The following is a 13,724-nucleotide window of genomic DNA, read 5'->3' on the forward strand; positions in this document are numbered from 1 at the left end:
GCGCTCAGCGGAACGGAGCTGCTCCCTCCGCTCATGGAGCGGGGACCAGACGGCACCGAACCCCGGAGGTGAGCCCGATCCTCCCATCACGTCCAGGGGAAGGGCAGCACCGCCACCGCTGCCCAGCCGTTGTCACTCGTTTGTCACCGGGCGCTTCTCGGCTGCTTTTCAGCGGGGAACATTCATTTTTCGACGGTTCTCTCCGCCGGGCTGCGGCTTGGCGAGGAGATTCCCTAGTTTTCTCCTAAGCGGAGGAGTGTCGGACAGGGAGTTCCCCGCACCCCGTACCTTCGACTATGGGAGAGCAGTTCGCACGGGAGGCTGAGGGCGACTCCCGATGCCCGCCTCGGTGCCCGTCTCTGTGCCGGTCTCCGTCCGTCGGAGATGGGGAAAGACGGTGCCCCGGGGTATGGGGTGGGGGGTACCAGAACCCGGAGCGCAGCAGCGGACGTCTCTGTGTAAGGAAATGAACCACCAGCGGAGCCTTTATTGCCATCATCGTCATTATTAACATCGCCATCATCATTTCTCCGTACATAAATAAATAAATAAATATCTCCCGGGGAGGGATGGTGATTGATTGGGACGGGGACGGGGCCGTACAGCCACAGCTGCGCGCCCACCAACGACAGTGTCAAAACAAAACAAACAAAAAAAGAGAGAACAGTTTGGTAGAAAATAATAATAATAATAAGCCGATATTATGACAAGAACCCAAACAGCCCCGACCCTCCCCGGCCGCCCTCTCTCGCCCCGCTCTGGGCTCTCTGCTCTCCGGTCCGGCTCTGCCCGCGGAGGCTGCGGGGAACCACGGCCTCAGGTGGGACAGCGCGAGGTGGGACGCCAGGGGTCCCGGGGGGCGCCTTATTGGCATCGGGGTGCCCACACGGCCGCCGCTATGGGCCGGGGGTGTGGAAAGGCGAGGAAGTCTTTCGTAAATGACACGGATTATACAAAACGGTACAAAATCATCCGGCTGCACGGACCCCCCTCTGCTCCCGGCACAGTCTCTGCGGAGTCGGGGGTCAGGGGGTGGCGGCGAGGCCTCTGTCGTCCTTCCCCGAGGAGGACGGAGACATGCGCAAGTCCTCGTCGTCCTCCGAGCACTTGGTGGTGGAAAGGGCCGAGCATTTGCAGCTGTGCCCGGGGCCCCCTCCCCGGTGGGAGCCGCTTTTGCCTTCTTTCTTGTGCTTGACCCGGCGGTTCTGGAACCATATCTTCACTTGCTTCTCGGAGAGGTTCAGGTAGGTGGCGATCTCGATTCGCCGCAGCCGGGAGAGGTACATGTTGGAGGCGAACTCCCTCTCCAGCTCCAGGAGCTGCGTGCTGGTGAAGGCGGTGCGCATCCTCTTGCTGCTGGGCAGTTGGCTCGACGTACTGTCTGCAGAGCGGAGCGGAGCTCAGCACCCACCGCACCCTCGGCACTCCCCGAGGAAGACCACGGGGGGCCGCCCCCCTCCCTCTTCTTCCCTCCCGCATCCCCGCGCACCCAGCGGGACGCGGCGCCCGTTCGCCCCGTCGAGCCCCCATCCTCTAGCCATCCCCCCGCCTCCCTCTGCATGCGGCGCCCACGCGTGCCCCTTACCCACGGAGATGCAGTGGAACTGCCGGGGGTCGGGCAGCGGGTAGGCGCCCTGGTAGAGCGCCGGGCCGTGCCCCACGCTGACGGCGGACACGGAGTGCTGCTGGCGGCCGAGGGGCGGGTGGCAGTACTGGGAGCCGAAAGGGGGGAAGGAGGCCTTGAGCAGGGGGATAGCGGGCGGCGGAGGGTGCAGCTGCGAGGCGGTGACGCACAGCGGGCACACGCACAGCAAGCCGGCTTTGCGCGCGTGGCAGGAGCCGGCCGGCAGTCCGGGCAGCGGGTGCGAGGGGTGCACGGCGTAGGGGAAGAGCGGCGGCGGGGGGCTGCTCTCGCCCTTCTTCTCGCCCGCCTCCCGCAGCACCAGCGAGTCCACGAGGAAGGAGCGCGGCATGGCCCCGCGCAGCCCCCGCGCAGCGCCCGCGCAACCCCCGCGCAGCGCCGCTGGCCAGCCCGAGTGGTGCTGAACGGCGCCCGCCCGCCTTAAATAGCGGCAGCGCCATGTGATGGCGGCGCCGGGCGCTCAATGGGCTTTCTGTGCCGCTTCTCTTGGCATTCACGCCGCACGCTCCCTCATTATTTCCCTTGTTAACTAAATGAACTGCATAATGTACTCTATTCTTGTCGACCCCACCCACGCCGTAGCAGGCGGCCTCTCCCCTCCTCTCCCTTTGGCGGGGTTATTTTCTCATTCTCTCGCGATTTAATATTCTTTTCTTTCTCTTTATCGCTCTCCTTCTCTTTCAGCCCAGCTCTCAGCCCGCTCCCCCTCGGTTATTTGCCTGCCGCTCCGCTCCCCCGCCGCTCTCCGGCTCCTCTCCCACCTGTGGCACCGCCGGGCTCCCGCACGGCCCCTGCCCGCTCCCAGTGACTGCACCGTGCGCCGCGCAGCGTTCCGGGCACCGCCGGCAAAACGGCTTTTTGAGGCCGAAGGGTTAGGGGGGTGAAGGAGAGACACTAGATAAGAAATAGGACTCATCGGGGTGTGTTTTGCTCCCCATCTCCCTGTTAAATACTGTGTGAAGGAAAACAAGAATAAAAAAAAGAAAAAGAAAAGAAAAAAGAAAGAGAAAAAGAGACGCTCTGAGGATGAATCGTAGAGCGTGGGGGATTTGAGCCACACGGGAACAGCCGCTCCTTCGGACGAGGGGCAGGACCGCCCGGGAAGGGTAGAGCCGCATTGTGCTGCTCCCGCTGCGGGGTTCGCTGCTCTGACATCCCCGCACTTCTGCCTAGACTCGATCGGTGCTCGAGCCTGGAAATGTGAGGATGGATGGGCACAAATCGGTGCAGGAAAAGCAGAGAAGGATCCAAAACGAATGAGAGCGAAAACTCGTTTTTTTACTCAGATTTAGATTGAATTTGCAGCTGTCCTTCCCTTCAAAGCGTTAACGGGGTCGGTTCATTCCGTTTTCATTCGGAAAGAACTCGGAATGTAAAGTCTTACCCCGGGCTAAGGAGCATCGTCCCGCTGAGTCGCGGCCGCAGGGGGGGGCCCAGCCGGCCCGAGGCGCTCCGCTACCCGGGACGGACCGCAGCGCTCGGAGTCGAGGGGAGGCAAAGGGTTAACGGCCCCTGAATGCACACCGAGCCCAAAGCCACTGGGAAAGAATATCCCAAAAAATAACCAGTTTTTTTTCTCCAGCCGCTGGACCTTATTGAATGTCATTGAAGAAAGTTTTGAATGCCAGATAAAGAGAGGCGAATTAAAGTGTGTGACAGCAGAGGATAAGCAAACACAAAGAGAACTCTGTCACACTTTGGGCAAAATCCGTGGGCTTTTTACCAAGCCTCTTCGCTATGATTGAATTAAGTAATAGGAAAACATTTTCTTTCAGTTTAGAGCCATTAGACAAAAACTTCAAAGCGAATAACACTTTTTAATGTGCAGCCTGACAATGGAATCTGTTTTGTGCTGAAATGTTTAAACGGTTTGTTGTGCAACTGGGGGCTGAAACAACCCAGACTGCGGCAAAATAGCATCCTTCGGGCCGCTTTCTGAGCGCCTGAAACGAGCGCAGACCTTTCATCCTGGCTGTTCAAACCGCCCTCCGCTGTCCTTGCTGCCCCGCTTCGGGTTGGCTTTATTTTTGCTTTATTTGTTACTATTATTACCGTTTTTTAGGGGCGATCCACCTCCCACGTTTGCCAGCTCGGAGAGAACTCAGCTCAACGAACGCAGCGATGGGAGAGGGGAAAGGCGGAGAGGCTCCGGCGGAGCGGTGCGGGAGGCGGCTCTGGGCTGAGGGGAGCAGGCAGAACCCCCCCCACCTCTGCCCCATCATCCCATCCCATAGTGCGATGCCTCCTCTGGGTGCGGAGAGAGAGGGGTCCGGCCTCGGCCCTTCTTCGTCTCGATGTGTGGGTGGGGAGGCGTTGAGTGGGCATCGACGGGGGAGAGTGATATCGAAATGAAGGGAAGGCTGGGTAACACCTCGGGGAGAGAAGGGGAGAGAGTGGAACTGCTTTATATTGGCAGGAGTCAGTACTGCTGAGGGATGCTCTCCCTGCAGGGAGCGTTATTTCCAAGGAGACCGCATCGTCGGTAGCTGAGGATTCGCGGTCTGCGGGTAACTGCAGCCCTCCCCAGCCTCGCACAGAGCTGGGTTTTAAAGGCCTAATTACCTATTTACCTAATTACCTAAACATAAATCAGTATCTGTGCCGTGTGCTGGATACGCCTTTGTGCCTTGGGCAGACACACCCAGGAGCATGTCAAGCCCACAAAGTACCTGTGCATCCCTTAAATCCAGACGTCACAGTGTGAGTTTACTTGAGTAAACAGGGGTATATTAAAAATAGATAATTCATTGTTTTATCAGCAAAATTGGTTTTCGTGTCTACACAGCTGATGGACTACTGGGACTGAGTGATGAGGGCTGGCAGCAGCAAGAGATGGTTCTGTGGGCTGTTTGTGTCACTGTGTAAAACTTATTGTCTGAAAACTGCAGCATTTATTTTGTTCACTGACTTCAGTCAAAGCTGGAAGTGTTTGACAGCCCCACAGTCAGAGCCCATAGGAGGGAACCACTCAGAGACAGTGAGGAGAACTCATATACAGCACGATGAACATGGAGTGATCCTCCAGTGATTCCTAATGCATGGGCTTCCAGAAACAGGGGTAGTTTCTTTGTGTTTAGTTCCATCTCTTCCATACTAAAGGTAAAATGCAGCTGTCTATGTCATGAAGTTGTCTCGTCTTCCTCCAGCTCTTGTCTGACCTTTCAGTATCATCACTGTATAAACACGGTAACCTAACAGCAATGACCCATAAAGCTCTTCTACATCTCCATCACAGTTCTTCTGGTTTCATCTAGCTTTCATTAGAAGCCAATAACTAAACTGTGTCAGAAAAAAAGTCTGTGCCACAGGAGGACCAAATCAAAGCTGCCTGTTTCCAGAATCTTCTTCTTTTTCCCTTGTTCACTTTCAACAACCTAGAGTTGAGATTTGCCACTTAGCTTTTCTCCAGGCCTAGTGCTTTCTGACAAGGAGGGGCCATAGAGGAACCCTGTAATCATGTTCGAGTGTGCAGAGCTATTTCTCCTCTTTGGTTCAGCCTTTCATGTAGGAAGACATATCAGTGAAGCAGTTGGACAAAACCAGTGACAGTGTAACAGGAAAACTAGGGGCATGTAAACTACTCACACAAAAATACCCTATTTCAAATCAGTGTTGTCCTGGGAATAGCGAAGGATACAAAGGATGGAGAAGTCTGTGAGAGGAATGAAGACAAGCTCCAAAAGAGCTGAATGTGAGATCTGCAAGTCTTCCTAAATTACAGAGTTATTTGAGATATGGTTCTTCTAACACAGAATCCACCCTATGTCCCACCATGTTTCTCACCTTTGCCTGGGCCAAGTACCTTAAAAATCAAAAGATTTTGTGTTTCTCAGACTGCTCTTGAGGAATATCCAATATCCTTTGCCTTTTTATTCAGCAGCAATTCTGAAACCTTATGTGCAAGATATGTATAAAATAGGTATGTTGTGATTTTCACCATCAGAGTGGTGAGGCATTGGCAGTGGTTGCTCAGAGATGTGGTGGATCCTCCATTCATGGAGACACTCAAGGTCAGGCTGGATGAGGTTCTGAGCACATGGTGGAGCTGTAGGTGTTCCTGCTCATTGCAGGGGAGTTGGACTGGATGGCCTTTAAGGGTCCCTTCCAGCAACAACTTCCATCCACCACCTCCTGGGCAACATGTGCCTGTGCAGTGCTGCTGAACAACCACCTGCAGAAACTGGTGCAGTGCTGGCAATGGAAGAGTGCAACCAATGGGGCAGGGTGTTTGGGTTTGCTCAGTGGTTGGTACATCACATATGGAAAGTGGAGCCTGTGAGAAGAGACACGCTGCTCTGTGACAGGGCAGCTAGTAAAGCAGAGCCTGGATGTTGCAGAAGACTGTGCATCTTGCTCCTTCCTTTACTGTTGGGAAAGACACATTTGTCAAGTGATTATTGCATATAAATGTGAAATGACTACCTGAGATGTTTATTCAGCTCATGTAAGGCAGATCCTGCCAAGATGTGTTAAGTCCTCCAGCCTCCCAGTCCTTGCAGTACACTGGGAAGAGGAACACTGAGATAACAAAATCATTTTCATCTTCTCGTTGCATTTTGAAGGCTTAGAACAACTTCTGAAGATAGTATTCAGGATGTGTTACATTATCTATGTTTGCGTCTGACTGTCTGAACACAAACTTGTTTATTATATTATTAAATAGATCAACCAAGTGTACAGGATAGGAATGTACGGCCATGTATGACTGCATTGTAGCAATATTTTGTAGAAACCTTGTCCTGCAGGTTGAGTAGAGCCATTTGTTGACCTCCTTCTATCTGCATGGAAATTTTCCAATGCACAGCAGGATGTTTTTAGAGATGCAAAAAAAGCTTTAGCATAAAAACATCTGCATGAAGAGCCAAGTCAGCTCATCACAAGTGTATGTGATTGCACGGCTTTTATTTTTCTGTATTCTAAGTGCAAGTAAAGCCCACAAACCACATACTTCTACTTCCTTGTATTTTAATTTATAACACAGTAGTGCAATGGGAATTTGTCTAGGCTTGCATCATTGTAACAGGTGAATCACTTCTTAAACTTATTCCAGTACAAGATGTATGTGCACAAGAAGAACATCAAGTGGTTTCCAAACTACTTGATAGACTGATTATTTCACTTTTCTTCCAAAAGATCTCTCCAGCCCTTTGGAGAGAGATTTAGGGACCTGATCCAATTACTGTTTCCGTGAGCATCATCAAACCTCACACACATTGAGAACATTTCATGCAGGGGAGCACCCTGAAGCTCACCCAAAAATAAGCTCATCTGAAAATGCAATAGAAGCAGGGGCTTCAGTACTGGTTGCTTCAGGCTATGCACCTATCTCTACTGCACTGAATTAATTCTGGAAGGTGAAGGGCACCTGTCCATATGGTCTTTAACTTAGCCAGACCATCCAAGTGGTCTGGATACTGAGCCCATGCCTTCATTTCCAAGTTACCAAGCAGATGAAAACCTGAGACATAATAATGAGAAAAGAGTCCCTCTAAAACAGAAGTGCTGTTTATTCTACTCCCATAAGTGTGGATTTCTTGTACATCGCTCAGCACTTCTTCAACAACAGGAAGCTAAATCCCACAGACAGAATTATGAGGTGCACAAGTCCCATCTGCCACAGCAGTCCTCCTGCATGCCACAGCAGTGTCCAAGAAACAGAAAGACATTAAAGAGCAAGGATGTTAAACCATGGAAACAAGTGTTTAGTTCAATCATAGAATCATAGAATGGCTTGGGTTGGAAGGGACCTCAAAGGTCATGAAGCTCCAACACCCGTTCCATATGCAGGGCCACCAACCTCCCCATTTAATACTAGACCAGCCTGCCTGGGGCCCCATCCAACCTGGCCCTGAACACCTCCAGGGAATGGGCATCCAGAGTCTCTCTGGGCAGCCTGTGCCAGCACCTCACCACTCTCTTGGTAGATACAACACATCTACTATAATATACAATCTTTGTAAAACCAATGGAGTTTTCCTCTTTGACGACACTAGGGGTAGGAGAAATCTCTAGATTCACAGCTTTTACTTTGGGTAGGACTTTCGATCATTGTATCGGTTTTGTTTAATAGTTTTATCGCTTGGGTAGAATGAACAGGTCTGTGAGAGACAAATCCATAAGTGCAGTACAATTAATTAATGCAATTAATAGAAAGGACACTTGTCTTTCTGTAGTACAAGAGAACCAGACACAGATGTATTCCCGAGCTTTTTTTTTGTCCTGTATATGAAATAGTTTCAAAGGTTCCTTTGTCCACTTTCTAGATTGCTCGTAGAACTGCTTTTCTCAGTGATTATTCATGGTTTATCAATAGACATGGAGGTCATTATTAGAATCAAGAAATCAAAACCTTAAATTTTTTCTTTTGCCATTAGCTGCTAATATGAAAGAAAAAGGGTCTTTATTTCCATCGATAATAGAAAAGGGTCAAGGGCTACAAATTAAAATCCCCTCCATTAGGCACAGTCAATTGAATTTTGAAGTTTGGTTTTCTACTCCAGGCTCTTGGTGGGGAACTAAATAGAAGAAGTCACATTTCCTGGAAAAAAAATAGCAGCCTGAGGACAAAGGGACCTGCTGAGGAGTGTTCACATGGCTCTGGGCTAGGGCAGCAGTATGGACCAGGTTCTGGCTGTGCTCTAAGGAGGCAGTGATGGATGATGTCCCAGTGTGAAGGCTGAGCAGTGATAAATGAGGCAGCCATGCTGAGCACATGCATGGTAGTCATACGGCACATCATAAAACACCACTGGCTGCTGCTTTGACAAAACTCTCGGAGACAGGAGGGGAAATATCGGCTGTCTGTGTTAAGGCACTGGGATCGAACACAAACCAGCACCTTTTCAGGGGCTCTGCTAAGAGTGTGAGCACAGCCATTTGGGAAGAAACCACAGCTCGTGTCTCTGCTCTGTGGTCATAGAGAGGCTGGCCATGGAGAGAACGATGAGCCACAGCAGAGGGAAGGCCTCTGAGATGGTTTGGACTTCAACCTCAGGCACGTAAGAGTGGTGGAGCATTTGGAATGTATACATTGCTCTTGGACTTTGGAAAGATGCCGATACCAGCACTGGGTGATGAAAGTTAGACAACCTGGGTCCATGTTTTCATCAGTGTTTTGAGTAGGCATTTTATGTTGGAGCCTTGCTGGTTGTCTTGGATCTCCTGCTTGTCCTTCATGTACCTTAATGCAGCTTCCAGGAGGATCTGTTCCATGATCTTCCCAGGCATGGAGGTGAGACTCATTGGCCTTTAGTTTCCTAGATCTTCTTTTTTCCCTTTCTTAGGAAGTGGAGAGATGTTTTCCATTTTCCAGTCACCGGGACTACAACTGATAGCCACAGCTTTTCAGATGTGATGGAGAGTGGCTTGGCAACCACATCAGCCATTTCCTTCACGACCCTGAGATGCATGTCACTGGGGCCCATAGACTTGCACACATGCAGCCTGATCAGCTGGTCTTGAACTTGCTCTTTGCTTACAGTAGGAAAGATTTTGCTCCCTCAAGCCCCACATAGAGGTTCAGGGACATGGGAGACATGGGAAGCCTGACTGTCAGTGAAGCCTGAGACAAAGAATTCATTGAGTTCCTCAGCCTTCTCCATGTCTGTTGTCATTTCTCCCTTCTCATTTATCAGAGGGGGTTATACTCTCCTTGTGCTTCCTCTACTGACCAGTATATCCACAGAACCCCTTCTTGTTATTAGCTGTATTGAGGACATCTCCACTCACAACAGCTGTGAGACATGGAGCTCAGGTTTAAATGCCTACACTGAAGTACATGATCTTCACACTTGGTTCTATCACAGCCACCTACAGCATGGTTCTATTAAATGTATAGAAAGATTCAAAGTTCACATCTCAAAGGTGAAATACCACAGCAGTGGAATGTACGGCAAAACTAATATACTAAGAGAAGTGTGCTGCCCTGTCATTGATGGCTAGATCCATATAGCTTAGCATTTCTCTTTGGAAGAACCCATGTTCCCACTCCTGGTCAGCCCACTGCTCTGTAGCACTGAGATTTGAACTGGACATACAAGGTGTTCATTCCAAACCACTTGATCCAATAATAGGAAGGTAGACATTTCTGAGAAAAAAAAAAACCAACCTTTTTCTGACCATGTCTTCTCTACTCACTATAAAGGCCTGACATGAGATTTGGAGAAAGAACCGGGAATTAGCTCCAGATGAATAAAAGAAAAGGGTGTTATTTTGCTCTTTTGCGTGCTTCCCATTGATCAAGGTACAGAACTGCACACCTGAAGGCTCTCTGGTTTGTGTTCTGGGGAGTTAGCTCAGTTTTCTTGATAAGACACTGTCTTTGCTGGTGCCAAATGCATTCAGGTTCAGCACAAGGCCAGACAGCACTGCTGCCTCTCATCTCCAAGATAAGCAACATAGGCAGCTCCAGACACTAGCGGATAATAAGCTCAGTCTTCAGAAGTGTTGCCTGTAATAACAAAAGTGAAGATTTTTCCCCCCTTTTTTTTCCTTTCTGCTGCAGTTTAGCTGATAGTGGCCATCTTTCAAATTCTTCTCAAGTTAGGATGCCATGGCTGTGTTCTGCTGCCTTGGACACAGCCGAACTCCTACATTCTAATAACCTTAAAATCAACAAAATGGCTCAAGATAACATGTACACATACAGCAAACAGATTATAGAGTTTCTTCTAATAAATATATCCATGTTATCTTGGCTTTGAATCTTTAAAAACACTTCGTTCACATTTGCAATGCTCTGTATGCATGTGAGAGCATTCCCCCACCACCATCCCCATGATCTGACAAAGAATATTTGTATCTTACTTTATAAATAAATAATCTGACATGATAAAGAAGAAAGCAGAACTATTACTGCATTCACCTTCCCAGATGAAACAACCACCGGCTCCTATTTTCTGTCTGATAGATAACAGAGATAACAGAACCTGGTTGAAAACTCCTACTGAGAACTCACTGTCATAAAGACAACTTTGTCATCATTAAAATCTGTCCAAGGAAGATGCTAAGCCCAAAAAATTCTCTGTTAAAAGACATTGTAGGGATTTCACCCAATTTTATTATTCCATACTACTAACACTGTAAAACACACACTTCTAATAAATACCAGAGATTATTATTTGATATTTATATTCCAATACTGGTGTTACTGTAGCATATATCGGCTCTTGAACATCTCCAAGGATGGTGACTGCACTACCTCCCTGGGCAGCTGTGCCACTGCCTCACTGCTCTTCCTGAGAAGAATTTGTTCCTGATATCTGATAGCTGAATATATATTTTATTATTACCTGGCTATTTATCGTAATGCATTGGGGGTAGTGTTACTGCTTTACGCTGGAGCACAGCAGTTGTCTGTCATGACTCCCCTAACCTTTAGCACTTATCATGGATGGTAATTTAAAATCACACTTTGTAACACGGTAGACTGGCTTTAAAGTTGTCATGACTGATAACAAAGCACATCAAGCACTAACCATATTATAGCTACTGATAAGAAAGGCACCAGTTTGTTTCCTCAGGAGATCTTAACTGCAGAAATGTTATCGGTTCAAATGAAAACCCAGTAATAAATGAAGATCACATCGGGGCAGATCAGACAAGAAGGCATTTCTCTGCCTCTTTAGATTCTTTTTTACCTCTGAGAAGAAGCATTTCATGGAACTTGCCCAATAAAACACCAACACCAGGGTGCACCCAGAAAATAGTGCAATGAAGACACTCAGACTACAGCTTAAGCTTTTGCAGGGACAATACTTTTGAGCAGTTATCATCTGCTATCAAAACTCTTGCCCAGAATGATGGGAAGGCCAAGCACTGAGGTGTTTGTTCCACTTGTTTGCAAACTCACGTGGAGCTGTGGAATGGTTGGCTAAGCTACACTAACAAAGATATAATTGGAAATGTATGGAAATCGACTGGATTTCCAAAAGTTCAGTGAGATTATGGTAACTGATACAGAAAGTAATTGTAATGTTCATGCTGACCAGTCATTTAATGGGGAAGCACTAATGCACAATGAATTTTATAAACTGAATTTTCCTGACCAGGCATGGTACGTTGCTCCTCAGGTCAAAAACATGTTTTCTCCAGCTCTGTGTGTATGAAGAAAAGTGAACCCATTAGCAGATAAGATGGGAAGTCTCAGCAGAAGCAAGGGCAAATAATTGTTGAATTCCTTCATGGAATCACCAAATATTCTCTGATTCATGTGACCACTGAATACAGCAGAGATGTTGCAATATTCTCTTTTTTTGCACAGGCTGCAATGTCATTGTGCATCATAGAATCATGGAATCACAGAATGGCTTGGGTTGGAAGGGACCTCAGAGATCATCTAGATAAGCAGGGTTGCCAGTCACCAGATCAGGTTGCCCAGGAACCCACCAACCTGGCCTTGAACACTTCCAGGGATGGGGCATCCACAGCTTCTCTGGACAGCGTGTACCAGTGCATCAGTGCCCTCTGAGTGAAGAATTTCTTCCTATTAGACGAAATCAGTTGCCTTTCCTTGGTCCACCAATGCCATCACTCCATCAAAGAAGCTGTGACAAGACATGAGTTAGGGGGTACTTGTAAGGTTTATTTCTCACCATTGTCCAACTGTGACTCTCAGAGCACTAGAAATTGGAGAAGATGTTGCCATATTGAATCCTATATCACTGTCATGTGAGAACAAGCATAATACCTTGTTGTCTGTGGTCCTATGTGATACAGACATTCTCTTACTACTGTACTTTGGAAGAATTGTCTCCTCACATGGGTTTAATATTCACACCATCATCATCAGAATGAAGCATATTTATACTCTTAGCATTTTAAACTGCTGAGTTATTAAAACATTTGGGTCTGATGGGGGATTTTTTTTTTCTTTTTTTTCTTTTTGGAACTTAAACTTGTGAATCTAACATTTTTGGAGAAAGCTCAGATTGTTAAGGAATCAGCAGGACACATCACCAAGCTACAATAGGTTCACTTTCATGTGGATGCTGTAGCAGGCAAGCCTTCATGGAAAAACTCTGAATGTGAATTTAGCTAGTTTTGGATAAAGACGCCTTTCAGCGTCAATAAACACCATGAATGCAGCCACGGTAGAGTTACAACTTAATGAGATGAGGGGAAGTGCACAGGGTCAGGCCTCATCTCCCGGCCTCTGTCATGCTAATCAGCTGGGCAGCCTGCAGCTGAAAAACTGCTGGAATTTTTATTTGCATTTCATTTAGTTGGAAGGAAATTGACCCAGATGGTCCACAAAGGCAATAGAAGGCTGGCAAGCAGTCTAGTGCTGCACACTTTTCGGAGGGGCTGCACTTGTCCGCCCGTCCCTCTCAGAGCCCAAAACATAAAAGATTAAAACAGCGTAAGGGAATTGATTTCATGATTTTTAGATAATTTCCCTAAGATTTCAGAAAAGGCCTAAAAAAACTAATTTAATCAGCCAGGAGCTCAATAGTAATTAAAGGGAAGAAAGGCTGAGATAATGAAAGAGGTGGTAGAGATTTTTGCTGTTGCTGGTGGGAACCTTTCTTAATTAGAAAAAGTCTAAAATCTAAATGATGTTAATGACGACAAGCATGAACATTTATTGCAAAGACGCTCTATCCTTGGTCAACATGGATGATTGATAGTCAAATCTGATAAACTTCTTTAGAAAAAGCTAAAACGATTTGCCATGCGTTTGTCCAGTCCAGATATTTCCATGCATTTCCTCAAATGAACAGTATTGGTGTCACTATTGCTCATTTGGCCAAAGCTTAGATATTTGTGAAAGTGATGTGCTATTCCACACCATCTGCTCGTGGCTTCATCTAGTTTGCTTGAAAAGCCTCATTAAAGCTCTAATATAAATAAGAACACTTTGGATTATACCTGCTTTCACTCTAATCTTAGAAATGATAATGTTTCTGAACATGTGCAGCAGCCTCGTAGAAAAACAGCTGATGGCGTGTGTACTTAACTGGAAGAGATAAAACATAACTGAAGACAAGATACTCTTTCAGCAAGCACCCTTGTTCTGTGCTGTCTTTCTAGATGGTCATGTTGCCTCTAGGAGCAGTGTGTTGAAGCTTTGGGTTTGGTTAGC

The 13,724-nt window shown here is 47.7% G+C and overlaps 1 protein-coding gene across 1 annotated transcript; it reads right to left on the minus strand.

Moving 5' to 3' along the window:
- Positions 1-459: 459 nt before the first annotated feature.
- On the minus strand, positions 460-2,038 carry GSX1 (GS homeobox 1). Its single transcript, XM_015852080.3, has 2 exons — positions 1,586-2,038; positions 460-1,381 (listed from the first exon to the last, which is right to left on the minus strand). Exons 1-2 carry the CDS (start codon positions 1,971-1,973, stop codon positions 1,026-1,028), a joined length of 744 nt encoding a protein of 247 aa, XP_015707566.1. The 5' UTR covers positions 1,974-2,038; the 3' UTR covers positions 460-1,025.
- Positions 2,039-13,724: the final 11,686 nt, after the last annotated feature.

This window comes from Coturnix japonica, chromosome 1, assembly GCF_054131305.1.
Source record: "Coturnix japonica strain WE chromosome 1, WE-NBRP24, whole genome shotgun sequence".
NCBI lineage: Eukaryota > Metazoa > Chordata > Aves > Galliformes > Phasianidae > Coturnix > Coturnix japonica.